This window comes from Pollachius pollachius (assembly GCF_949987615.1).
Source record: "Pollachius pollachius genome assembly, chromosome: 6".
NCBI classification, from domain to species: Eukaryota; Metazoa; Chordata; class Actinopteri; order Gadiformes; family Gadidae; genus Pollachius; species Pollachius pollachius.
In genome coordinates, this window is record NC_136939.1 from 7,484,832 (window position 1) to 7,512,827 (window position 27,996).

Below are 27,996 nucleotides of genomic sequence, written 5' to 3' on the forward strand. Positions count from 1 at the left end.
ACCAGCGTGATCCTACATTCTCTTGAAATTCCGCCCAAGATCTGGACAGGCTTTCTGATCCTAAATCAAAAACTATGGGATTTCCAAATCGACTCTGATCTGATTGAAAGTAAAAGTTGTGAACTCCCGGGCCAGGGCGAATGGGTTACCACATCAGCCAATAATAGCATGTAGACCTAAAGAGTCCTCTGACGCAAACCAATCTACAAGTGGCGTTGTCGTTTGCATCTCCTTTTAATAGTTTTTCAGAGAACCTGCATGTACACAGTTTTTTCCTACATGGGAATTCATGTTTGGTTGATATTTCCTGCAAATAAATACATTTAGAGATGCTTTGATGTTCTGCTAGGTTGCAGTTTGTCCTCCAACGTTCGTGCTTGTACCTGTTGGTGTTTAGAAGTGTTGTGGAGTGTGTGGAAGGGGGGTGAGGCCTCTTATTGGCGGGGGGTAACTGTAGAAAGAGCACAGCTTGCCCTGGACATAATCTGCCTGCATAACACACGCTGCCCGAAATGGTAGCAGAGGCGGAGAGGGTGAAACATGGTCGTAACCTAACACCCTCACCTCAGTCCCCTTCCACCGCGGCTCCCTCGCCCTCGCACACACACTCACACACACAGACACACACACTCACACACACCCCGTCCTGTTGAACTATGGGCAGGCCAAGCAGTGGGTCACTGTGGTGGGAAAAGCCAAGTGATTAAACAATATTACACAGCGGTGGGGGAACAGCACCCAGAGAGACGACAAAGAAAAGAAGGAAACAGTGAACCGCCGGAGCAAAGACAGGGATTTAAGACGTACGTGAAGACGGGAGAAGAAGGACATACTCAGACAGGAGGACCAGGAAGGGGCGGGGGGGTGAGTTCACAAGATTGTTGGAAGGGGACAGATCAATTGGAGTCACTGCTTGGCTGAGACTGGACCAAGAGGCCGTCGTCAGGTGTCCACACTGACCCGGAATTACAGAGGGCTACTAACTGACGTCGCTAGTGAGGGGTGTGTGTGTGTGTGTGTGGTTGTGTGTGTCTGCACCAGGCAGGCCGCAGCATGGCTCTGCCCGTGGACCTGGGCTCCCTGCAGGGCTTCCAGGGGGCAGAGAGGGAGGCAGCCCTGGGTACACTGGAGAAGCAACTGCTGTGTCCCATCTGCCTGGAGATCTTCACCAAGCCCGTGGTCATCCTGCCCTGCCAACACAACCTCTGCCGGAGGTGTGCTAACGAGCTGTACCAGGTCAGCCCAGAGTGCCGTGCATGTGTATGGCGTGCACGTATGTGTGTGTGTGTGTGTGTGTGTTTTTGTGTGTGTGTGTGTGTGTGTGTGTGTGTGGTCGGTTCTGGAGAACAGCATACATAGTTTAGGTGTGTGTTGAACTTATGCGCTGTGTAGTGTTGTTGAGTTGTGCGTATGTGTTTTCAGGTGAGTGTGAACAAGTGTGTACACACACTTGTTTAGTTCGCAACTGCTGACCAACTCATCGCCTCCCCCCCCCCCCCCCCAGCTCTCTTGCTGATCCGTTAGGCCCAGCAGCAGCTGAGGCCTATTAAAGACTGCTATTTCAGGAATATCTCTCTCTATCTATATTGCTAACTATGTATCTATGTATATGTATGTATCTACCTATCGATCTATCTATCTATCTATCTGTCTGTCTGTCTGTCTGTCTGTCTGTCTGTCTGTCTGTCTGTCCGTCCGTCCATCCATATATCTATCTATCTATCTATCTATCTATCTATCTATCTATCTATCTATCTATCTATCTATCTATCTATCTATCTATCTTTCTATCTTTCTATCCATCTATCCATCTCTATAGTCTGTCTGTCCACCTGTCTGTCTGTCTGTCTGTCTGTCATTGGGAAACAGCGGTGGCTCCTGGTTGATTTCCCTGCTGACGTCTAACTCACCGTGTTGGCCCGAGAGAGGTGTGTGATGGGTGAACTCCCAGAGAGGTGCAGCTGTTTCTAACCATATTCCCAAAGTCACAAGGGGTGCAGGACATTCATCTAAGCGACAGGCTATTCCTGTGTACTGATGACATTTTTCTGTTTATCTGTATGTGTGTGTTTGTTTTTGTGTGTGCGTGTGTTTGCGTGTTTGTGTTTGTGCGTGTGTGTGTTTATGTGTGTAGGTGTGTGTGTGTATATGTCTGGTATCAATAATAATTTGCACGAGTTATGTGTTTAATATCTGTATGTTTGTTTATGTGTGCGTGTGTGTGTGTGTGTGTGTGTGTGTGTGTGTGTGTGTGTGTGTGTGTGTTTGGCTCTATGTGGTACATATTAAGCCGTCCCTTTACCAGGCTCGGACCACCATGTCGGTCAACAGCGGTCGCTTCCGCTGTCCCACCTGCAGACAGGAAGTGGTGCTGGACCGCCACGGCGTGTACGGCCTGCAGCGCAACCTGCTGGTGGAGAACATTATCGACGTCTACAAACAAGAGCTCACCACCACCACCACTACCCCCAGGTTGGAGGAGATTCATGCTGTTAAAAGTGACATTATATATATATATAAAAGTGATATTATACCACCAGGTGTGCGTGTGATTAGCCGTTACAAGCCGTTTTGAAAATCTGCCTCTTCTGACATCACAAGTGGGCGTTTCCGCCTAGATTGTAACGGCTAATCACACTCACACTTGGTGGTATAATATGTCCCTTTAAACGTACGCTGTTGATGGGGTGGGAGAGAGACATTTTGATGGTGTCTTCCTGCTAGCTAGAGGAAGAGCCTCTTCACTTCAACCCCATACTTAAAGGTGCAATGTGTGAAATTACAACCAGCTTGTACCTTAAAATACCCTGGACATATCTGTACTCGATAGCGATTTCAATGATGCTAGCCATAAAATCACATTCTATAACTGACATATTCTACAAATAAAAAAATCTCTCCAGCCCATAACCTCTTGGTTTGTTAAAAAGAAATGCACTATTGAAAAACCCTCCCACTCAACCTACCCAGCCAGCCGAGCTAGGCTAGTCACAGTCACACTAACTAGCTGTGAACAGTTGTACAGCCAGTTAGAGCGGACAGAAAATTGTGATTGAACTCTTGGAACTGTGAAGGTCTCCTGCCTACCAACCGGGAGCTGTAATGTATCAAATGACCATCAACAAGTACACAGATGAATGAGACAGCTCTGGTGGATGAGGTGACACACAGTCAGATGACACTGTGAAGAGGAGCAGGCCCTTGCCGTTATGATTAGTAATGGTTCTTGATGTCATTCATAATAAGGTCTTTCAAAGTGTCAAATAAATGGCTTCCGCCATTCCTACAATGGAACCAACTCTGTTTGGGAATTAGTGGAGAGAATAAGTCAGCATAAGTCAGCAGCACGTTGCTTATGCGTTTATTCAGAAAACACAAATTAACACGAAACATCAAATGGAAAACATATGACGGAATACACAAAGCAACAATAAAAACTCCTCTCTCCCTTCCCAACCAAGCCCCGCCCCTGCAGCCAGGCCCGTGGGGGAGGTGACATGTGCAGACCATGAGGGCGAGAAGCTGAACATCTACTGCCTTACCTGCCAGAAACCCACCTGCTCTCTCTGCAAGGTGTTTGGATCTCACCGGCTCTGCAATGTGGCTCCGCTGACTGACATCCACCTGCAGAAGAAGGTCAGAACATACTTAGGACTTAAGACAACTTCTGACGATACCTTACTAATGTGATATGTGGCATTTCTAAAAAGAAATAACTGTCATTCATTTTACATGAATTAACAAGAAGTTTCTATGTAGCTATTGGTCACTGTAGCTATACACAAGTTAAAGGGTGTGTGTGTCTGTGTGTTTAAAGGGTGAGTTGGAGCAGGAGCTGTCCTCTCTGATGGCCAAAAACGACCAGGTCCAGGCCTTTATCAATGAAATGGAGCTCACCTGGAGGAACGTAGAGGTGGATATGGGTTTGTGTGTGTGTGTGTGTGTGTGTTTGTGTGTGTGTGTGTGTGTGTGTGTGTGTGTGTGTGTGTGTGTGTGTGTGTGTGTGTGTGTGTGTGTGTGTGTGTGTTTATTTGCTGGATGCATATAAAAAACAAGCAGTAGCAGTCATTGCTGGCAATTCAATTCTTGAGTGTGTGCTTTTGTATGTGTTTGTTTATGTCTGCTTTGTAGTCTGTGGTGTGTTTGTGTTGTATACTGTGTACTAGTACAATAACTTCCAGCAATTACATCTACTGTTTGAGCTCTCCATGAACTCTGTGTCTTGTTTCTCCAGGACAACAGTAAGAGCCATAAGCAGAGTGTGTCTGATCAGTTTAACGCCATTCTCTCTACCCTGGAGGAAAGACGAAAGGTAGGCCTTTCACTGACTGCTAAAGGCGACAGTATATATTCATTAAGCAAGGCCTGAGTTAAAGAAGCAGTGATGGTCACTTGTAGCAATAGTAGTAGTTATTCATTCTTTATTTGTTGACAAAGAGAGATCCGGTTTTATAATAGCTTTGACCACATATGGATACTGTTGCCGTAGTAGCAAGGCCAGCACCAGACGTATACATTTCCTAACACTTCTTAATCTCTGTGAAGGTAATGACCCAGCGAATCAACTCCGAGGCGGAGGAGAAAACAGGCCACGCCCGGTCGCTTATTCAACGCTACGGAGACAGCATAGAAGCAAATAGTCGACTCTTGGAGACTGCCTCAAAGACCATGGAAGAGCCAGATCTAGCTGCTTTTGTCCAGGTCTGTGTGTGTGTGTTCATGCGTATACATGCAGAAGCTATCCTTTTGTGCTTGGGTTTCCAAAACAAATCCAAAGCCTTCTGTTTCTCATTTTTAGACCTCAGGAGAATTGATCACAAAGTAAGTCTCCACTGCATCTAAACACGTCAACAGAAATTATTTTTACATTAATTTAATGTGATGGAAACTTGTAGTTCAATATATTTCCCCTCTCTCCAGTTCTTCTCTTCCTTCTTTGCTATCATTACTTTCTGGCTTTCCCCACTCTCCTTCTCTACCTTTCCATCTCCCCTCTTGTCCCTTCTTGAATAATTTATTCAAGAAGGGACAAGAGGGGATTCTTTCTTTATCCCTTGTCATCCTTCCCGATTCACCATCCAATCCATAAATTATCTCCAAAAAAAATCCACAAAAAAACTCTAGAATAAAACCCCTATATAATATATACTTTAATGACACTTCGACCCCCCCCCCCCTCCATCAGACTGAGGGCTGCGACCAGCTCCAGCTCCTCAAAGAAGTTTGAACCAGATGGCAAAAACATAACTCATTACAGGTTTGACTTCAGCAGACAGGAAAAAGCACTACGCAGTGTCGACTTCATCAGAGGTATGTGTGACGTCACCAGATTGTGGCCAGTGAAGGATGAATAAACCTCATGTCATTGATACCCGATGTAACATTTGGTTATGAATCAGTGTTGTGATTCTCTGTTCTATTAAGTTGAAAAGGAAATACCTACCCTTCTACAACCAGAGCAAGAACATCTCCCTGCAGACCTAAAACCAGAAGAAACCTTCCCTGAAAAGCCACAACCAGCGAAAGCAAACTATCTTGAAGAGCGAAAAGAATTGAAGCTTGAAGCTTCAGCTGAAATCTTGCAACCCAAAAACCAATGGCAGTTCATCCAGATGGTTCAGAAACCCAAACAAGAGTCGGTCGTGCAGAACACTGATTGTGTTTTCAATCAAGTGTTAGAGCCAATTCTGGCATTTATCCCACCACTAACACCAACTCAGCCCATTTTAGCCACAACTGACCCTGTTTCCCTGGTACTGGGTGCTGTGGTGGCTTCCTATGAACCTACACAGCTGTTACCAGAACAGCAAATGGACAACCAAGCTCGAAAGGATCAGACGGTGCTGAGAGAGAGGGGGAAGGAAAGAGCAGAGAAGTCAAGAGAGGAGGAGACACAAGAGGATAGTAAACAGGTGACAGGCTTCAAAGCTCCGGACTCCATCAAGGAAATCCAGTGTGAAGACCAGGATGGAATAAACCCACAGCAGGTACAGTCCTATCAATCTGTTTTGTCATTTTTACTTAGGATATTCCTTAACATCCCTTTCTTATCCACTGGGAGTTCACTGGCCAGGATTAACTGAAAACATAGGTCTGTAGCCATCTTGTTTTTAGTGTTGAAGTTTATGTTTTGAACTGTACTTTTTAAAATATTTGTGGACCAGGTTTGGCTGACATGGGCACAATGCCCACCTTCATGAATTGAATTTATGAAAAGTAATGAATGTACATCCTCTAATCAGTCACGTATATGCAGCCTCCATTTTCCCGATGGTCCTTTACAGTTTGTGTTAGCTAATGTCCTTCCCTTAAATCAGTGTGAGGTCAGAGAACATCAGATAGATGGAGAAAAGGGAGGAGAAGAAGAAGTAGAAAGCGGAGCAGAGGAGACACTGGATGTCAAACAAAGGGGAGAAGATGCTGTAGAGGAGGACATTGATTGGGGAGACGGTGGTGAAGAGGCAGCCATGTTGTACCCTGAATGGTACCCAGCCGGGGGTCGGTGCAGAGTTTCTCCGGGTCCGACTGAATCTAAGGATGCTTCCCACCGACCCAACAGCCCCCTTCAGCCATGTCCTCAAGCTCTGTCTCAGCAAATGCATCCGGAGCCTGGTACCGGGATCAAACCCAAGCCCCAGGAGAGCGTCAGGAGTGAGACCGCGGGGATGTCTAGGACCGTGCAGGTGCTGGAGGAGAAGGGGGAGGAGGAGGAGGAGGAGGAAGAGGAGGAGGAGGAGAAGCTTATTGATGGGCTTGTAAGAGGTGATCTACTGGACAAATTGGTTGCAATACCTGGTGAATGTGGGGAACATCTCAAGGAACCAGCAGATGCCGCTTCGACACTGCAGGAGGATAACTGTACACCAACGGATCGTTTAGAGCTAGGGCATTTTATTTCGGCAAGTGGGGAAACTGGAGAGGTTGCATCAGAGCCAGAGGTTAACCCGGTACCCCAAGAGCTTGGGCTCGAGGTTTCTGCTCTGGAGGCTCCAGAGAATGAACAGGGTTATGTAGAGACTGTTCAGTCTGGGAATACTGGCTGCAAGATGGACAACATAATGGAGGAGAGTGGAGAAAACATGGTCTTTATTCAGGTCAGTTTTGTCTCGTTGGACCTTTATCTTCATCATCAATGTACGTCACGTCTTCCTCGCACTGCCCACTGCCCTGGCTCCGGTGTTCTTCATCCACCTGCTGAAATGCCACCTCGTTCTCTTCCACTTTTGTTCTTTTTTTTGATGAAACACTCTGGCCGACACCACTTCATCACTCTCCACTGTGTGAAGTGTTTTCCACATTTTTAGAAAAGCAAATCGTTTGAGTGGGTCATTCCAATTCATCAAATTAAAGACACCCGACATCAGATGTTCTGTCTTTCTGTTTCTATTGGCATCTATCTTCTCTCCTCCCGGTTATTCTATTACCGTTTTTTCTGCAGATCACTTTCATCCATCCATTTGCTGTCTATCTTAATTCCCTAACCACTCACTCATTTCTCCATCTTGTCAATTGCCCATCTCCTTTTCAATTCCAATCCCCTTCCCCTACCCGCGCTTCATTCCCTCTGAAAATCCCCCTACTGTCTTGTTCCATCTATCAAACCCTCAAATTCTCCTTCTTTCTGCAGGCTGTCATCATACTCTTTTATCTGTTGGCCTTCCTGCTCATCCTGCAAAGAGTATGCTGCTTCATGTTTACATAAACCCACGCCAGGAGACTCATCCACCGACAGTGTCGCACAGCCAAGGTACACTGGCATGCAAGTGTGGACACATGGCCGATGACTGGATGCATGTATTCTAAACAGAGATGTGACTTTGGAGCTAAAAATAGGCACTTCCCCTAGGTCACTTTGATCCAGGCTTAAAGTGCGATGAGGACATAATGCTAAGTTCACATGCTTCTTTCCAATTGGAATTCATGTTTTGGCAGTTCGTCCCACTAAATAATCCCTATTTTGTCAATTTTGTCTATTAAATAGACCCTATTAACAGAATAGACCCTATTTAGTAGGGCATGAAGTCCAACTGGTGCTAATCTCAACTCCTGTGAAAATATATATTTTTATTAATGTTTTTAATAATTTAACAATTTTTTATTTAGGCCTCATCCAAACAGTTTGGTGGCTGATCGTTTTAAAGGAAACAGTGTCTGAAGGTGGTCGAAAGACCGATCTTGCAACATATAACCCATGAATGTATAAGATACAACCCTATCAAGTAATTAACCTCCCAGACGTCCCCTATCCCCATAGTGAGCCTTCATAATAACCCATTGCAGATGTAAACAAAAGACCCAAAGAGTCCAACCCGAGCATCACGCCTGGTTTGGGGTACCTGCTGGATAGCTCTAGCTCACCATCATATGATTTTGAGGTTTCTGCTCTTGAAAAGTCTCTCTGTGATTTATTCTCTCTCTAATGTGCTGTCTCTCTATATATTAAACCATCTCTCTCTCTCTCTCCCATGCTGTCCCTCTCCTCTCCAGGCGAGGACTGAGGCTGGGACTCCTTCTGAGGCAGTTTCTCCCATCTCCTACTCTTCCTCTTCCATGCCGAATGAGCCTCCTCACATACTTGCTCTCACCTTCCCCTGACTGAAGCCAGCCTGCAAGAGGATGTAGGGCTATGACTGGATCCTATCTGTGTTTAATAGGGCTGTGCATGGGCAAGGGTACAGTCCGATGATATGATGATGATGTATCACAACACTGCATATGGGGTATCATTTAATTTCCAACAAATGTAATACCATTATGCTACTTTAAGCTTTTCTGCCATGAATTCGGAAGTCATTTAAATCTAAACAATTGTTCAAACAAGTAGTCAGTCATTTCACAATAACAAAACATTAACAAGATGGATAGGGGAATTGATGGATATTTTGAAAATATTTTCGGTTCTGAAAAATCGAATATGTTACACGTACATAACAAAGGAGTTAGCTAAGTGAGTATGTCCCTTTCAGGAAATTAAAGCTGTTAATTAATTGAGTTTTTTGGGACACTTCATTAAACAAATCGTGAAGCTATGTTAATTTCTAGTCTGACATACAATCAGATTGGACTTTCTTTTGAAGAAACATAATATATAACTGGCCAGTACATGGATTTTTATCTCAAATGTGATTGTGATGGTCTGTTTGATTTCAAACAAGTGACCACTGACTTGACTGTGATGTTGGCATATACTGTTTAGTATGTTGATATTGTTTCCAAGATACATGAATCACCAAAGTAAATAAAATAAAATAGAATCACCCATACAAATCTCACTCTTTCTGCACCTGTCTGTATGTCTGTCTGGAGCAAATATTTTCATAGTCGTCATCGCCAACGTCACACTTTCACGGCGGAAATAGGATATCTAAAATCTGGTTCCATCATCATAAATCGCTTCTCAATTTATACAACTTTGTGTACAGAATAGAAAATGCGCGTTCATGTTCACGCAATTCAAATGTACACCGATGCAAAATAGAGCGTTCAAACGTTAAATAAAAAAAAGTTTGAAATTACATGATACCCTTCAAAGTCATTTCCACGACCATTGCTAATATTTCCCACAAACCTAATACGTTCGTACATTTACTCTGAAAGTATCAAACCGGAAATGGTTGTCATATTTTGGGCAGCATCACGCCCTTATCTCATAGCTGAGCTGGCTGTTTTTAGTGCACTTGCTCTTCCAACCTCTTGACGTCTTTGCATTAGTGGTACCGGTGACTTAAAGCGAATATTTACAGATAAGTAGTGGAGAGCCCACTCCTACTCACCATTCATTTAAAAGATAACGTCAAAGTTTAAAACTTTGCCTCTTCGACGCCATGGATCCCACCAGCCAAGGTAAAGAAATATAGCCTTTAAGCTAATAATAGCTAGCCAATCCACAATGCTAGCACTGCTTGCTACTTCAACTCACACAAACGTATCGACTTGGTTTAAATAAAATAGATTAGGGATCTACAGAGCTTTTTAAATGTCATAATTAGGATTTAGGTCGTGCGTTTTTGAAGCTATATGACTATATTTGTGTTAAAGACTTCTACAAACAAACTTGATTTGTCGTGACATATCAAGTTCGTCATTTACTTAACGCAAACTTGGTTTTAATTTGTGCTGAGGATCCACCGCGCGTAGCAAGGGCCTGGCGTCACACAAAGCTCTGCTAGTCAATGTCAGGACAAGAGTATCGTGTTATTGTCATCATTCATTCCCTGTTTATAGGCCAGGAGTGCAGGGTTACAGACTCATGTGTTAAATCCTCTCAATGCCTGGGAAAGTCGCATCGCTGGAAGTGACTTGGTTGGTGTGCTTTTGTTTCCTGTTGAGAAGGTTCAGTAAACGAATGGTTTCAAGAGTGACTTGGCTTAAAGTGTATGGGAGCATATATGTAACTGACATGTCCCGATAATTTGTTTTGTTGTTGTTGAATAGAGGATCATTGATGCTGTCATGTTAAAAATGACATCTTTGTATGCAACCATTATATTCATAGATAAATAGAAGCAACCAAAGTAACTGCTACAATATTAGTTGCTGTTTGTGACACACATTTCCTTTCCATCAGCAGAACGTACACACATATATATATATATATATATATATATATATATATAGGGCCTATCTCTGCTATAGGAGCTTGGGAATTTGAGCTACTTTGCCCTGCCATGTACATGATAACATTAAATAAGGCTTTTTCTGTCTGGATAAATTCATATATTTAGAAAATGTATTTTGAAATTGCATAATGTGGGCTTGGATCCAGAATCTTTGCCTGCAAACTGCATCCTGAAATGACAGTATGGTGTCTCTGTCTATATGTTATGTCTTTAGCCTAACCTGGATCCCGAGGTAAAGGCGACTAGGGTTAAAATGGCAGAAACCTAAAGTGGAGATTGCCCTGGTATCATTATCATTCAACCCCAGACATTATAAGAGATACCACTGCTATGTCGGTGAGCAAATGTCTTGATGCCATCTGTGTATACCTAGGAGGTGTGGTTGCCAGTCAAGTACTCCTTAACGGATATGATCTCTCTGTTGACCACACCTCCAACTTAACACTGCCTTCTTGAGTTTATGCAACACAAATTATGGCATATCAACCAATTAATTAATTATTGTCATTACTTGATTTTACATACCTAACACTTGTTTGATGTACATGTCCTATGTAGATGCATCTTCACTTTTGTACAAGTCCTTAACTTTCTCTGCAGCTCTTCTACAAAGACAATGTTCAATTAGTCTTTATTCTCATCAGGGGAGAAATCCGATATTAAGATAGTGTCTATTGTTCACATTAGAAAGCAGTAATGGTGGCCTAAGAGGATCTCTCCTTTTACAAAGTCAACTATTTTCTTCAGTTAACTGTTTGCACAGGAGCTCTGTCGAATTCCAGCATGGATTCAGTGCTGGACTGCTGCACTTATAGATTTGTTTTTGACATGACATGACCTCTTTAGATTTTTCCTAATCTAGTCAATACACATTATGCTGTGTTCCAAGATGGGTTTCAGATCTATTCAATCTATGCAGAAGGTTGTGTCAACTCAACAGCCTGCAACACTTCAACCTCCAAAATAATTTCTCTCTAGCCAATGCAGTGTTCTCGGGTAACTCTATATGTCACTGGTGTAATTTACTACAGGACCTAGAGTTCTGCAACCAGGCAACATCATTTATATATTCAATAATAAGGAAAAAAACATGTGGGTACCACACGCATGTCGGTGAGGCCATTCCCAGACTGCACTCTGAGAGGGGCTGGCTCACATCGTCATTAATTTAGCAGTGGGACACATCCGGGAACAATGGAAAGAAAACGGGCTACATCATTTATTCTGGGGTTAGGTTTAGGGTGAAAGCTCTATCAAATCACAAAAATCGTTTTGAAATGGGAATTAAAACCACGGCCTTCCGTTTCCTTAAACGGTATTGGCATACAATAGCCAAAGGAAATAATGAATGGCCTAAGTAGCCCATTAAAAAAAATGGCCAGTTCTGTAAAATCTCTTCCGCCTTCAAGAGTGTTTCCTGTGTTAATTGTCTTGGCGAACATGTAAGATTGGTGGGTGTATTATGAGTGAGGTACTCTGTTCACCACTCACTAATGGATGCTTTCTCTTACCTTCTCCGGCCCTCAACACTTTGTCTGTGCTTGTATGTTTGTGGTTATGCCTTTTTATCACCACACGCTAATTGTATACTCTTATTCTGCATAGTCTTTCTATGTTCACCTCCATCTAACGACTTGATTTCTCCACTTTCTCTCACTTTGTTTTCTTACCTCCACTCCTTATCTCACGCCCCCTCTTCGATCCAACCTTTTCTCCTCATTATCAGATATCAACCTGAACTCCCCCAACAAGGGCCTTGTGGTGGATCAGCCGGAGAGCATGTCTGAACTGCCTGTAGAGGGGGCTGTGGGGAACTCTGCCAACCCTCTGCCCCCTGGGCTGACGGAGGAGGAGGCGGTGGATCTGCAGATTGAGCTCATCAAGGTAGGCTGTCTGAGTCACCGAGCTCTTCTGAGCACTGCCCATCTCTTATCCCCCTGTGTTTCCTCCCAGTGGCGAACAGCTTGTGCACTGTTTCTTTGAAAGCAAATCGGGAAGTTACATAAGGATCCCATCTCTCTTATCGTTAGAATGTGGGTTATCATTGAAAATGTATGCATGATAAAGAATTATTAGGATTGCGTAATGTCTGTTCGGCGGCGTGTTTGTCTTGATTGGCAGGTTGTGCTGGTCTGGGGCTTTCAGCTCTCTCCCAGTTTCACTTGTTCCTGTTTGGCCCCTCACAATACCAGTACTCCCAGCCTTCTAATGACGCCTTACCCCTCCACCACCCGAACCCCTCCATCCCCGCTCCCCTACCTCCACCCCCCTTTCTTGTGTTTGTGTGGTCACCAGGTGGAGGAGGAGATCAGCACTCTGAGGCAGGTGCTGTCGGCCAAAGAGAAGCACGCTGCCGAGCTGAAGAGGAAGCTGGGCCTGAACCCGCTCAACGAGCTGAAGCAGAACATCACCAAGAGCTGGCAGGACGTCCAGGCGTCCAATGCGTACGTAGCCCACCGCACCGTCCTCTTTGGAGCAGGGTTAATGCAAAGCACTCTTAAGGATTTTGTGTTCAGCAGGTGTGCCGTAGACTCCCGTTGTCGTAGGCCAAGAGTCACCACGGCGGAATCCGTTCGTTTGGATCTTTTTCCTAAACATCTGGGTCAAGAAATTGACACACATTAATCTTCTGCTCACAGGAAATGTCAGTCTGTGTCGTTTTGTATTTTTCATAATTTGGGTATGGGTCGTTTTCTGACTAGAAATAAAAGTAGAATCAAGGTTAAAGACAAGAGGATCAGTCGATCAAATTGTCTCACCACACGTGCCTGGGTTCATCAGTACATTTGACTCGGTGGTGGTCCAGGAGGAGTACATTGTGCAACCCAACAGTAAACGTTGGCAAGAAATCTCGTCGTTGGGGGTATGAACTGTTTATTTATCCCTTCACAGTTTCTTTGATTGTCTAATCACAACAATTTCATTCATTGTTCATGCAAAGGTACAGCGATGAGCAGTATAATTCAAACTTTGATTTGCATCAATATTTGAAACCATAAAACCCAAATAGGACTATTTGCCTGGAGAGCCACTTTAGACATGGCACTTAGTCTAAGTTAGTCTTAGTTTATCTAAGTGCCATATGGCATGCTGAGACTGTCCCTTCCCATCTGTTTGTAGCTATGTGAACACCACAGAGAAACTAAGCAACTGGAACCAAAGACTGACCGGCTCAGATCTGTGAGTGTGTGTGTGTGTGTGTGTGTTTTGTGTGCAGCTTGCCCACTCTGTATGTATGCGTGTCTGTGCATTTGTGCTGCTAACTCCCGAGTGTTACTTTATGGCCTCTAACCCGCAAGCACACACACTGCGACGAGCAAAATATCAGGTGTTGTTCTCTCCGAGGACTGATTTCTACTTGCTGATGTCCATCACGCTTCCCATTGCTCTCACCTCATCTCTATGTTTGAGCTCTCCTCTCCTCCTGGGGCTCGGTATTTAACAGGCTTCTTAGAGGGATACGATACCTCGGTGTAGTCTCCCTCTTGAGGCCTCATTCATGCCCAGGGCCTCTAAACCAACACAGAGTTGTTGACTTTCTGAAGGACTGATTTGTGCCTGAAGGAACTGAAAAGGCAGCCCTTGCAACACCCAAGGAAACAATGCTATCATGAAAATGTATGCAATTTTCATAATGCAGCCATATACGTTACATTTTTGTCAGGCTTTCACTTTTTCCTGGAGACTTTTGATGTTAAGACATGCATGGCAGGCCTTGGTTGTTCAATAATCAATAATGTGGAGCTACATTTGACCACCTAAAAGACCTAGTTATTGAACCATAGCTCTAACTGGGCCTTATGTCTGCACTCTTTTCCTTGTTGTTTCTGACTTTTCCCCGGGCATGGAATGACACTGAAATGTGTGAAGCAGCCATTTTCTGTCTTTTTATCTCTTCTCATCGCTATCTTTCTTTCCTTACTGACTTCTCTTTGTATCGCCCATCATTCTGTTTTTTGCTTTTTGTGTTCCTGTTACATTTTTTACCTTTTTAAGTGAAGTCCTTTTTGTTTTTGTATTTCACCAACTCCCCCCTGAATCCTTTTCCTCTCAGGCTCTTCTCCTTCCTATTCCAGTCCCTTTTCATCTAACTTCCTGTTCCTTGGGTCAAAGGTGTTACTGTTTTTTGGTTTGTTTAACGTAGTTCTCTCTGTAAGCACACTTCCCTTCTGACTTGCAGCTTTCTTCAAAAACCAGAACTGAAAACTACCATTAATTTCTTCATCGGCAACAGGCTTCTGCTCTGCTGTTAGATTGGCTTCAGAAGGGTTTATTATAATGATAGGAAAGCATTACAAACCTTCAACAGCAAGAGCGATCACCATAAGTGTAGGCATTTTGCATCATAATAAATCAATCCACGATTAATATAAAGGCTAGAAAATGGTTTTCTTAAAGTTTAAGATCTATCAGGGGATTCCCGATTGGTCCTTTTACCTGCCTACTGCTTGACAAACTGCTCTGACTTGTTGAGTGGAATGAGAAGAGGAATGTGTAGGAGGCGTAGACAGAACAGACAGACAGACACACGGCCGGAAAGACGGAAAGGAAAAAGGGTAGACCGGATAGGAGTCTGGTCTGCACCAAAAACGCTGGGCTTTTGCTGAGTCACAAGGCATGAGACATTCCCTGCCTGGATGATTAGAGAAATATAGCAGGCAGAAATACAGTCAATAGAAGTATTAAAATAAACCCATGACTAATGAGCATGTTGTAAGAATGACTACAGCTCATGTGCACATATCTCTCTCACGCTCTCTCTCTCTCTCTCTCTCTGTCTCTCCCTTTCTGTGTGAGTGAGCATAAACAGGTTGCGTTCCTTGCTGTTGGAATGGTGGTGTTTGATCACGTACTTTGTCAACATTATGGATAGCTAATTCAGGAAAAAAATAATGCATACATTTCGGACAAGGTACCGTACTAGTAGACAGGGGTTTTCTATTGGACAGTTGCTTACACTAGGTCCTGTCTACTGGATGCCGCTTGTATTCTATGAGTGTGATTACACAGTGTCCCCTGTTGGACCCGGTGCCCAGCCTAGCTGGCCAACTGTCTGCATGACCTCATTGTGTGTGCAGCTCTTTGAGGCATTGTTCTGATGCCTACGGCAAGCAAAATGATGGATCATTCCAAGGGGCATACTAGAAATGTAATGCTAATGTAAATAGTTACTTCCTAAGGCTAAACGGGTGAATAAATGACATTGGCAATAACTTATCAGCCATTATAAAAGTGTGTGTGTGTGTGTGTGTGTGTGTGTGTGTGTGTGTGTGTGTGTGTGTTAGAAAGATATGAGTGTTCAGTAAATGGCAACCCTTCTGTTGTAGATTTGGGATAAGGTGTGTATGCGTGTAGGGGGGGATCTATGTTATGTAATTATAAAATGTTTTGCCCTGCACCTTAAAACCTTGGTGTCACTGATAACCAACACTGTACGCTGTTGTCAGGGGCTGTCTTCCTTAAGTACAAGGCTGCCAAATAAATGTGCCCCGTGATAAACCCGTTCTCCCATATTCTTCAATATGATAGGATGTGCAAACATGTATTTGTATTATTGGTGATTTGGTACTTTATATAAACCTGTATATTGTATTATTGGTGAATTGGATACTATGTATGAAACTGTATTATTGGTGAATTGTACATGGTTGCAACTTACACCCTGGATATTCGTGGTTGTCAATATTTTCCGGATCCTGCTAATGGACTGAATAATTAAATTTTTGACTTTCCGGATGATGGCGTCACTATTTCTAGGCTAGTGGAATCGTGTTGGAATCGTATTGCCTAGCTGTAGTGTAATGTTGGAATCGTGCTAATTTACAGCTAGCTACAGCTAGCTGGGCTAGCTGGCATCTGTTGCCCTGGCACAAGCATCAAGCAGTCCCTGTTGCCATTGAATTACACCCCACACCCTTTCTCTGAACAGGGAATTAATGTTCCCTGTTTAGTACTAACAAGCAACCCAGTCTGTAATCGATTGCATTACGTGTGTGTGTGTGTGTGTGTGTGCGTGTGTGTACTTCAAGGATATTGTATCATTCTCCCAACTGTTGTGTCCTTAGATATCTGTCTGCCTCAGCCACTTTGGATGACATTGCCCATTCGGAAGCGTGAGTTGACTACTTTACCTAATACGCTCTTGTTTTATTTTTGTGAATGAAGCTGGTGTCTGAATTGCGTTTCTAGTATTGGTGTCGGAAGAATGTTGCCTCTGCGTGTGTGTGTCTATAGGATCTTATGTGCTCCTCATTTAGGTTCGTATCATTTGAAAGAATTAGAAGAATGCTTGCAGAAACGTTATATGAAAGTGAACTCATACATATAATGGACATCTAACAAGTGTATCACACACTTGTTGTTCTTGGTTATTCATGAACAAGGGTTGTCCCAGGAAACCTATCATATTTATTCCAGAGCTGTATGCCGGGCATCTAAAATAGTTAACATCTGTGATCCCATTATCTCTTGCTTGCTTGCTCTTTCTAAGGCCTGCTGTAACGTTGACACTAAACAACCACACCCTGATCACAGCCAAGCCAGTGCCTTATTGTGTCTCAAGTCTGCTCAGACAGGCTCCTCAGGCTGGGCTGGCTGGCTGCAACCCACTTGGCATTCAGCTAGAAGCTGTCTTTTAACTAAACAAGGTCTTATCACAAAGACGAGGGTGAATTTCTATAGTTTACGTTCATGACGAGTCACATTCTTCAGCAGAACAGCCAAACAGGCAAATTCAACAACACATTCAATTTGACAAATGATTGGTAAAGTTGTTTTAATGAAGCCAGGAAACGCTGGCTTCATTAAGATAGTGGTTCCTTTTTAAGATAGTGGTTTAGAATGTTATTTTCTATTTATAGGAGTTAGTCCATTTTATTTTGGGTGTTCTCTAAGGCGCCTTTAATGCATCCAGCGCTGTACAAACAGGGAATTGGAACACATTCAGATTTGACGAAGCCAAAACTATAAAGGGATTGTGTGCTTGAAAAGGGATTTTCTGGACCAGCATGGATGGTGTGTTTTGTGTGTCTACTACTAACCCTTCACAGCGGGGGCTGTGGTGTTCATCTGGCTTGGAGTTGGAGCCCTATAAACCCAAAAAACCGGCCTTAACCCGTTTCTGTTTGTTGTGGTAGAAGCTTTTTGTTTAACGTCTCCCCTTTTTACCTTTCATATCTATTTCTCCACATGCATTCTATTCTGTGCTTGCTGGCCATGCGATTTCTTCCTCCGTCCGTACTCACCCGTCCGCTCTCTGCTTTCTCTCCTGCGTTAGGTACAAGAAGACTCAGGAGACCCTATCCCAAGCCAGCATCAAGACCACCGCAGCTTTCTCCACCATGGGCACAGCTCTCAGCCGGAAACTGGGAGACATGAGGTATGACGGAGCAAACCCCCAGAGCCAACTCGCCAAGTCCTTAGCCACAACACATTCCAAACCGTTTGTTAAATGTAATAATGTGCCCCAACCACCACCACCACCGGTGAAACTGGGGTGGTTGTGATTGCAAGGGTTAGGTGTCGTAGCTGTAGTGTGAAGCTGCTTGTAGTGACGGAATGCTGTGACAAACACGCTAAACTCCTCGGTTACTCTGTGCTTGTTAAACTAACCTACACTAACTTGTTGGTCTGCAGAACCGGTGACTGACCCTTGTTATGCAGCTGCTGATATTATCTTCTCACATCACATTAGTTGACAACCATAACACGTGTCTACAACTCAACCAAGGAACAAGCAGTAGCATTTCGTTCGCTAGATTTATTTTATAAGGTTGTAAGAGTAAACGAGTAGTAAATTGTTACATAAGTCACGGCAGTCATTTCTGTCCGGGCCATAAATTGGAAGTGCTTGTCCAATATAATAATATAGAGTCATCTATCGATTAAAAGCAAATGAATGAAATAATGCAGCAAGCAAATAAAAGCATTGAGTACATAAGCCACTGTGTGGTGATCACATGAAATAAGTGAACTTCTTGATGATAATACTGCTTTGTAACCTGGTTGTGTGCAAATAATATGTAGGCCTACTTAAGAGCGGGCTACATATTATCCAGTGTTGAAAAATACAGCATGATGGACACATTAGGGTAAATAGTAGCTCTACTACTTGTTCCTGCTTGATTTAAAAGAAGCATGCATTATTAGGAGTCCCAAGTGTCTTGCATGAGTTAATATAGTACTGTTGCAGATATACCATGAATCTTGAATTAGGTAGAAATCAATTGACTATATTCTGAAGTGTTGAATTATTCAGAACAATTGGTAATGCAAATGACCATCAACTTGGATCATCGAGGAAAAATGATCATTGTATTTGTATAATAATTTACATGATAATAATTGTTGAGACTTTAATTAATTGCCTCATTATAACGCCTAATACTTCTGCTCTTAACACAGGACTCTTTAAACTTCCATCTCAAACTCTTAACACAAGCAGGACACTTGCGTGCTTATAGCTTTAACAGCCGATCCTCCCTATTTAACCTCTCCTGCCTTTTGATTGTGTGAATGTCTTACTGCCCCTGCTTACTGTATCTCTTTCAATTGTTTTAAATCGCTGCAGAGCGCTACCTTTCGCTAATTCCTTCGGGTAAGGCTATCCTCTGAAACTCTACATTTACAAATATTCATATCTTGAACCGGATAAAACACTTTTTTTTGAATTTATTTATTTATTTTTATTTTTATAAGTCAATTTAGTTTCCTTTTTGGTGGCGGTAATGTGCTCCACATACATCTGGTATTTGCTGTTTAGTTATGCCATTGGAAGAAGACTGGGTTATACAAAGTAACACATTGACGATCCTGCTGGGGTCATGGGAAAGGGATTTCAAATGATTGTGTGCCACAAATGACATGTTTTACATGACTTTGCTACGTCGGATGGCAGAGGGAACAGTATTTGACAACAAGCTGTTTTTTTTCAATGCATAAAAAGTCCCACAAAAAGAAAACTGCGCCATTTTGAAAATAATCTGACCGAGCGTTTTGCAGCCCAGGCGGTGGTTGCGTACTCTCCAGAGAGCCAACATGGCAGGTGCACTAGGGACTTCCCTGGCTGTTTTTGGAGACTCTAAACTTTATTTAACTACACAGATAAAGTGGGAAAGTTCCAATTCTTTTTTTTTTGAAAACCTCATTCCCAGTACCCCACCTCAATGTTTTAATTTGGGGGACTACCGCTTTAATTAAGATAAATGACCTATTTAACTTTCAAGTTTTTTTGTTGTTTTAGAACTTTAAGAAGTTCTATCCCAAACACCGACAGCTATGATAATGCTTGGAATGTAAGTTATGTGCTTTGTTTTGCTGGGCGGCCTATTAACCTTGTAGAGACAGGGGTTGAATATTTGAATGCTGCTTAACTGTTTGCATAATGGCATTAGACATTTAAAAGGCGGCAATCATTGAGTTTGTTCTCTTCTGTCAAAAAACCTGCGCTGTGTGAGCTATGACTGTGTTGTGTGCTTGTGCATGTGTTGATTTGTGTCATGCCTGTTCTGCTTTTTAACACTTACCCTTCTTTGTCCCTCTTCTTTAATGCACACAAAGTAGCAACTATTCCATTCGCCACTCAATAAGTATGCCCGCTATGAGGTAAAGTAACATGCAGATCTGCTGTCCTGTCTTCTGTACGCCTGCCTTTGTCAATATGCTGTAGAAATGGGCTGCTCTGCTGCTACACTGGTCTCCCATCCAAACATTGTTCCTGGGAACAGTAATGATTGCTCCTGAATTGCTCCAAACATCTCCAGGAGCAAGTCTTTGTATTGCAAAAGTATTTGCTGTGTGTCAAATATAAATTAATAAGTAATAGTCCCCCACTCTGTTATGAAACAGTGCTGTAGATGTAGGATGGTTACAGACACATGGATTGTATGCTTTGGTCTCAGGAAAGGCTCTGCTGGTCACAGCTCTGGTCCTGCGCTCAACAACCAATGTGTTTAATGGAGTAATCTTAATTGTTCTGCCGTTGGCCAATAATAATAATGCTTGGTTTTTATTTATTTAACTATCCATTCACTTTTTCTGGCTTATAATATTGATTTTTGTTTCAGCTTTTTCTAATCATTTATTATTTCAAATAATTATTTCAACTAGATGGATATTTGTATGCACGTGGCCAATAGTTTTCATGGGTCTTTTAGGAGTAGCAATCTTTATGTATTAATAGTACTTCTGTGAATCTAAAGCCGTCTCTGTTCTGCAGGAACTCGACCACGTTCAAGTCATTTGAAGACCGAGTGGAGAACCTCAAGGTACCCACACCACACACACACACACCACACATGCTTGCACACACACAGACTAACTTCGAGCATCTGAACCTTGAAGTTCCACCATATTTTACGTGTGCGTGTCTATATTTTGTATCCAGTTCAGTACTCTTCCTCATGTCTCTCGCCCTCCCGCCCGTTTTATCCCTTCAGTACAAGGTGGTCGGGCCCAAGGGAAACGGAGAAGCCGGCTCTCCCAACGACTCCAACCCCACTCAGGACAACGCGCCCTTCTGAGCACCACCACACTCGCCCCCCCCCTCCCCCCCACACACACACACACACTTCTCTAGCTGCACCCCTAAACCCTCCTCGCTACCAGAGACTGTGCTGTCATCACCTCGCATCACTGGTCCCAAAAACGACCTCTGACCCTTCAGCAGATCACCTGATCTGCCTTTCCACCAATCAGCGGACCCGAGCTCTGTGAATGACCAGGTTGGTTGGCGGGAAGGGACGGAGTAGGGAGGGATGATCTGAAGTCATCACACCGTCGGTTCCTCTGCCTCCATGAGTAATGTGTAATATATATATATATATATATAGCACATCGGCCACCCTGTCACTAAGCCTCTTCCTCAGTCTACATGTTCACTGCTTAGGACTCCTTCACCAGTCTGCCAACACTCCACCCTGTTGCTCTCCTGTTAGCAGAAGCAGGTTATTAGCGTTGTACCATACAATATGAATCCCTATTTTATTTTTGTTCAACCCTTTTGGTTAAAGTTAGCCCGATTTGTCATTCAGCTTTGCTGTAACTTTATTTCCCATGTAGAGAAATGCCAAATAATCGATTGGCCAAATGCAGCCCATCACATTCTTCTGTACTTTTCTTTCTTTCACCATTATTTGCCGAGAAGGCAGGTCGCCTGCTTGTCTGCTTTCAATCTCTCCCTGTGTTCACCATACATCCTCATGCAAACGAGAAGTGAACCCCCCCCCTCCCCCTTGCTACATGCATGTGCATATCTCATCTCAGCTGCCCACCATTAACCAATGAGGACCCAGGTCTGAGCTCTAAACCACACGATGTAAAAATATAGAATGATAAACCTTAAACCATTTTGTATTCTAAACTATTTTACACTGCTTTGCATAATGTTTTTACATAACTTTTATCTACATGTATAAATATATATAAATAAACTATATTGTAAACAATGCTGCCAGCTGTCCCTAACCAGGCTGGTGGTGTAGGGGGGGCTGTATAACTAAACACTAACTGTGCGTTGGCAAACGGGAACTAGAATCATCTCAGTAGAAAGTTCCTCCAGGAACACGAAATTCTATAGCAAGCAGCTTGGCAGCCCTTTTTCGATCGTCTAAGTCCACGTTTTAGAAACTGGTCCATGTATCATTTACGATCTGCAGTTACTTTTTATAGCCACCGGGGGGCTGCATTGAGGCTGAGCTAAGACCAGTTAGGGGCACTTGCTGTAAATATGCAGTGCTGTATGGAAACCTCCAATTGCAGGTCACAGTCGAGCTGTCTACAATTAACTGTTCTGCAAGGAGCTTTCGCTGGACCTTGACTGCAGGCTGTCTGGTCTCTGCGTTTTTGTTCTTGTATCACAACGTGAGCAGAGTCATGCTGTGTCTTCACCACCCACTGAATGTAACCACTTCCGTTGGCCTTTCCAACATCCAACACTTCATCTCTTCTCATCAGTCAGCTGGGATACTGTTATATACATGTAATAAGTCGGGACTGTTTCTGCTTTTCAGGATATGGGGGGGTGGGTAATGTGACCTACAGGTTGCCATAAAAAAATATTTGCCACACCTATAACTTATCTGAAAAAGTTCTTGCTGCCATAAAGGTAATAAATTAATATAAGGCCACAGCTGACACACACTAGCGTGCACTTGCAAGAATTCACGGCTGAATAGGTGCACACTATGTCCACGTGTGATGCCAAACAAAAGACACTTAATGAAAATATTTGCCATTGTTGGTCATGCCTTTGTGCACTTACAATGTTTCAATGTGCATACATGCACCCACAAATCCTTATTGTACAAAAATGTAAAACAAAAAATATAGCGGCGGAAAATGTTATTGAAACAATGTCACTGTTTATTTTTTCTTTCTTTTAACATGAAGTAAAAAAGATTGTAAAATAGTTGTATATTTACCCCTGCTTAATGTATTGAGGTTGACAACCTTTCTGAGGCAGACAGAATCAGATGAATCAGATGAACCGGGCTTAAGAACAGAATATAATTTTCCATTACTGGTTAGGAGAGTACGAGAAACCAAACAATGACATCAACTCTGGAAAATAAAATGGCTACCGAGTCCTGTAGATAACTGCCTCAGAAATGTTGTCTGTGTATCATAATCCAGGGTTTCTTTTTGTTTCATTTACGTTGATTAATTTTGCTGGAAGTTCTGGCTGTTAGATGATCAGAAGTGTTTCCTTTCTGGTGAAGAGAAGTGAATAAAGGGGTTAGGATTTTGTATAAGATTTGCTATTGGTCTACCTTTTGCTTGTGTTTAAATACCTGTTACAAACTGCTCTTTTCTTTCTTTGGACTGATTCTGTTATATCCCTCTTTTCACAGACTGATTCGTTTAAGCAGCTTGATTCTTGTTTTTCATTCAAACAGGCAGGGAGAAAAGCCTGCACTGCAAGGAATTTAGTTAAAATTAATTCGCTTAATTCTTTGAAAATAAATGCATTTTAGGTCTTAGTCTAATTTTTCTCAAAATGGGACTTGAAATTAAGATTTTGAACACGTGTGAAACACCATTGTTAAGCAATTAATTATGCTTTACCCTGGATTGGATTTCCTCTCAGCTGTCGATGTATAGCATTGTAAAGGGTGTAAACAATCGGCCAAGATCAGCCATATTTTTGCGGTGTAGCAAAGGGGGTAAATCTGGGGGGGTTACGGTAAAATGCTTAAGTACAATAGTATTTTGGGTGCCAATGAGAAGCCATTGCTGATTAGTACTATAGCTTTATTTAGTTCTGGAGCCTAGCGAATTGAGAATATTAAAAGGGATCAGCGTTGGATGAATGCTGGATTTATTTACAATGTTTTGTTTTGTCTAATGTTTGGCTATCAATAAAGCATTCCTTCAAATGATTAGTGGTTTTGTTCGTAGTTGACTACTACAGCTGTGCATAGTGGAGACATGTTTTAGTAGCTGTAGTAACTAGTCAGAAAATAAGCACTCCGTTTTTCGGGCTACTTTACTGTTTCATCATGGGTATACTGTAGTGGCACAGAACAAAATTTGTATGTTAAAATGTAAAAGCCTTATAACATGGTGACACTCCATATAGGACAGATGTGCATCAATTCGAACAATGGATGTATTTTTCTATTAAATTGGTATTAGTGCTGAAGGCCAGTAGGGGGTGCTCCACTATACGGTCTGTCATGTCCCTAAGGACCAAGGACGGAGACTGTCCGTAAAAAGAGCACTTTCAGATGAGACGTCAAACGAAGTGCTGTCTAACCCCTCATTATTTGAGTGCGGCAACTATTTTTCCCCTTAGGCTTTATTGTTTTTCTTTTATTCTCTACAAACTTTGGGACCCTTCTGCTTCCACAATTTTTGCGCGCTATTATTCACATTTTAAAATAATTTAAACTTTTAAGATATTCTATAAATATATATTTTTCCAATGTAAGTCAATGGCACATTCTCACACTTAAATTACTTCAGAGTTCGTAACTTAGTCAATTTTAACTGTTAACCTTCGTTAACAAATGACACAAATCAACACATTTGTATCTTCAATTATATCTAAACAGAATTTTGATAGCATTTATACTTTTTTCGAGAGATTTCGTTTGTGACATTGAATAGAGATGACCTTGGAGATGCAGGTGTTTAAAAAGGTTAGTTCCCTGACCGGGAATCGAACCCGGGCCGCGGCGGTGAGAGCGCCGAATCCTAACCACTAGACCACCAGGGACCATATGTTGCGATTGGACACATCATAATTGATATATCAGGTTACTGGTTACTCTTACAAAGGATTTCTAGAACATTTTGTAATAGTTTAAGTAGGCAGGGTATCTCAATAAATGAAAGTACAATTAAATAAAGGGCCTCCGCTAGCGAGCAAAAAGCGTTCTCTTAATTAGGCCTTCAACACGAAGAACGATTGATTCCGAATTATGCAATTGGTGGGTTTGCTTCGGTCCGCCTCTTTTAATGCTGACGTCACACCCTCTCTATATTCTCATATATAAAGGCATTTCCGTACAATCCAATACGGTATCCTAAACATTGGAGGGTTATATCTACCCAACACTTAATTTCAAATGGGCCCCGTCGCCTAGCGTTAACTCCCCCCAGCCTGGCCGACTGAGTTGTATTGCGTTCTACTGACCATCGAGCACATCTGTGTCTCCAACGTTACAAGGTAGGGTTTTGTCAATAAGGGGGATCATATCTTATATTGTGCTGGTGGTCACTGTTGCTGCGCTAACTTTAGCAGCTAATGCTAACGCTGCTCAAGTTCATGTGTTAGATTTACATAAAATGTGAAATGCAAATGTACATCTTGCCATTCTTTAGATAACCACAGGCTATATTTTGTGTAACAGTTGCCGTATGTAATGCCGTATGTTATGTTGTTATTTTGGAGATGCTCCTTTGTCGCAGTCCAATGTCAACAACTGACGTCATTTTTTCCTTTTTGTTTTCGTAGATGTCTTAATGAATTTTGTGTACCTGTGCATACAATTTCACTGCATTAAATGATGCACTATGGAAGTCTTTAAGTTGCCTTCTTTATTCGTCCATTTTCTACAGGTTTCCACCGAGTACGTTTAGACCAACAACGGTAGGATGGCAGCTATTCCAGCAGGCGGTTCTCTCGTGGCGACCACCGACTACTACCGAAGTAGGTATCACGTGTAAAGGCTCAATCACTCAAGGACTGAGTGATTATTTAGGGCTGATTTGTTGTGGTAAGGTCTTGTTAGTCTTGCCAGAACATATTTGGTCTCATCTCTGATGCGCTGACTCTCTGTGGTCTATAAAGGATGCTGGTGTATCAATAAAGCACGCCTCATAACGGACAATCACAAAATAAAACGGTTAACGATATTAATGTGGTCTGTGTAATCGGATATAAACTGCAGTTGATTAAAAGATGTAGTGCACGATATGAATGCAATTAAATTATTCCCAGAATGAAGCCAATTGATAAGGTTTTCAATAACTTTTCTTCTGAAATGCATCCAACCAGCATTCACTGCGCCTGTAGCCTAGGCCCTGTTGAAAGCACTTAGTTTCTATTGAAGCTTTCTGCTGTCCCTCGATCTCCCATTCGCTGGGTACTCTTTTGTTTCTCGATGATTTCATAATCTGTCCTAGGGCTGAACAATTTGGGGAAATAATCTAATTGCGATTAATTCTACCAATATTGTGATTTAGTATGTGATTTTTCTTTTCTTTTAGGTCATTATGATCTATATTATTCGCTAAACAAGCAATAAATCATTCTCTAGTATGACCAACATAACATTGGAAGCAGTTAACATATAAAACTCTTCCCTTTAGGCCAGGCCTATGTGTTGAGATGAATTGAAATAACATACCTACCTATCTCCAGTCAGTACAGTAAAGGCTAAAAAAGAAACAAAGAAAAAATCCCCCCCCAAAAAAAAGGCTTCGCGATTCGCATATCGCGCTCCATTAAATAGCAATATCTGTTTGAATTTGATTGATCGTTCAGCCCTAATCTGTCCTGTTCATCTCTCAGGGCGCATCGGCTCTACGTCTAGTAGCAGCTCCTGTGGCAGTTCGGAGTGCACCGGGGAGGTCATCCCCCACCACCCAGGTCAGCCAACCGCCCTAAAGACGGTATTAAATAACATCTGGTCTGTGTCCCTCCAAACGTACTAAAGCCAGAACGAATACACCTGGTCTGCTTTCGTTAAGTAACATTGCTGGATGTAATATCACCTGATATTGAATGTTCTCCTGTACTTCGACTGGATATCGACTGTAATGTCCTCCTGTAGTATGACTAGACATTGTGTGGCAGAGGGCCCTTGGGGTGTGTGTGTGTGTGTGTGTGTGTGTGTGTGTGTGTGTGTGTGTGTGTGTGTGTGTGTGTGTGTGTGTGTGTGTGTGTGTGTGTGTGTGTGTGTGTGTGTGTGTGTGTGTGTGTGAGAGAGAGAGTTTAATTCGAGCTGCTGGTTTCTGTCCGTTCAGGTCTTCCTAAGCAGGACTCGGGCCACTGGTGGTCAAGCTTCTTTTTCACGAAGCCGACTCCAGCAGGGATGACCACACTGGCCGAGGAAGCGCACAACAAGTGAGTCCCATATGAACCGACACGTGCACTCGCATAGTTGTGGAGCTGCATCCGCCGTACATGTAGTCATTCAGCATAACATAATGTTGTCCCTGTCCATTCCGTATCGTTAACCCATGGGGCTTCCCCCCACTCTCTCCTCCCAGGGCTGGGATCCAAGGGGTCGTGACAAACGGTCAGATCACCTGTGTTGCCAAGGAGATGGTGGTGAAGCGGCAGCTGAGTGAGTCCAGTGAGACCGGAACACCCACCTCGCCCTGAGCGGGGGGGGGGGGGGAGATCGTACCAACGCTAGGCGACGTCACAGTGACCCATTTAAAGACCGATGTTGTTGTTTTTTTAATTCATATTTGTATTTTATTCACATTTGGACCGGCTGCCATAGGTTGTTGTCCTTGTTTTTTCAAGGAAAGAAAATGACAAAAAAAAAGATGTAACTATAGCAGTGATTATTAAAAATGGTTTGGTTGACCTTTGCCCTGTCTTTTTTTTTATACATTGGTGCCACACTTGATGTCATGCGGGCATACGCAACGTAGTGCATACTAGCACACTGCATTTGTTATACATTTTTCACTTTGTTACCCTGTGATTGTATAATCTAATAAAGTAGACTCTTGCAGCCAATGTTCTTGTGTATGGGGTTTTGTATTTGTACGTAGGGCTAGTTCATCCCTCACCATTACCACTGTATGGTCTGGTATTTGGATTTACTCGACAGGCAGCAATACTGCAAACATTGGCCCTTTGATACAATATGGTGTCGCTGTGTTTATACCACTGAAACAGGGACTTCATCTTTTATCC

General features: G+C 42.8%; 3 protein-coding genes across 6 annotated transcripts; all 3 read left to right on the forward strand.

The window, feature by feature from the left end:
• Window positions 1-1,053: 1,053 nt before the first annotated feature.
• Window positions 1,054-27,816, forward strand: trim101 (tripartite motif containing 101; the record flags this gene model as incomplete). The annotated part of the gene is made up of 11 exons (XM_079737446.1): window positions 1,054-1,236; window positions 2,291-2,472; window positions 3,462-3,636; window positions 3,818-3,913; window positions 4,235-4,312; window positions 4,546-4,701; window positions 4,799-4,821; window positions 5,186-5,310; window positions 5,425-5,987; window positions 6,318-6,755; window positions 27,469-27,816. The coding sequence occupies 11 exons, from the start codon at window positions 1,054-1,056 to the stop codon at window positions 27,607-27,609; spliced, it is 2,160 nt and encodes a 719-aa protein (XP_079593572.1). The 3' UTR covers window positions 27,610-27,816.
• On the forward strand, window positions 9,668-23,996 carry tpd52l2b (tpd52 like 2b). Of its 4 annotated transcripts, XM_079737521.1 has the most exons (8): window positions 9,668-9,843; window positions 12,346-12,503; window positions 12,915-13,063; window positions 16,685-16,732; window positions 17,896-17,997; window positions 20,178-20,222; window positions 20,836-20,884; window positions 21,056-23,996. In XM_079737521.1, exons 1-8 carry the CDS (start codon window positions 9,825-9,827, stop codon window positions 21,137-21,139), a joined length of 654 nt encoding a protein of 217 aa, XP_079593647.1. In that variant the 5' UTR covers window positions 9,668-9,824; the 3' UTR covers window positions 21,140-23,996. The 4 variants fall into 4 exon arrangements, with proteins under 4 accessions (XP_079593647.1, XP_079593648.1, XP_079593649.1 ...); XM_079737522.1 differs by lacking the exon at window positions 20,178-20,222; XM_079737523.1 differs by lacking the exon at window positions 16,685-16,732.
• Window positions 25,134-27,624, forward strand: ppdpfb (pancreatic progenitor cell differentiation and proliferation factor b). The gene is made up of 5 exons (XM_079737447.1): window positions 25,134-25,287; window positions 25,680-25,770; window positions 26,635-26,712; window positions 27,090-27,189; window positions 27,336-27,624. Exons 2-5 carry the CDS (start codon window positions 25,716-25,718, stop codon window positions 27,448-27,450), a joined length of 348 nt encoding a protein of 115 aa, XP_079593573.1. The 5' UTR covers window positions 25,134-25,287; window positions 25,680-25,715; the 3' UTR covers window positions 27,451-27,624.
• Window positions 27,817-27,996: the final 180 nt, after the last annotated feature.

What these genes read in the sequence shown, in the direction of transcription:
- tpd52l2b (XM_079737521.1), top strand. An exon ending in GACATTGCCCATTCGGAAGC is followed by an intron (nt 16,733 to 17,895) that starts GTGAGTTGACTA and finishes CTCCTGCGTTAG; the next exon opens with GTACAAGAAGACTCAGGAGA. An exon ending in ATAAGTATGCCCGCTATGAG is followed by an intron (nt 20,223 to 20,835) that starts GTAAAGTAACAT and finishes TCTGTTCTGCAG; the next exon opens with GAACTCGACCACGTTCAAGT.
- ppdpfb (XM_079737447.1), top strand. Translation starts at nt 25,716, where the DNA reads ATGGCAGCTATTCCAGCAGGCGGTTCTCTCGTGGCGACCACCGACTAC. An exon ending in GACCACCGACTACTACCGAA is followed by an intron (nt 25,771 to 26,634) that starts GTAGGTATCACG and finishes TTCATCTCTCAG; the next exon opens with GGCGCATCGGCTCTACGTCT. An exon ending in GGTCATCCCCCACCACCCAG is followed by an intron (nt 26,713 to 27,089) that starts GTCAGCCAACCG and finishes CTGTCCGTTCAG; the next exon opens with GTCTTCCTAAGCAGGACTCG.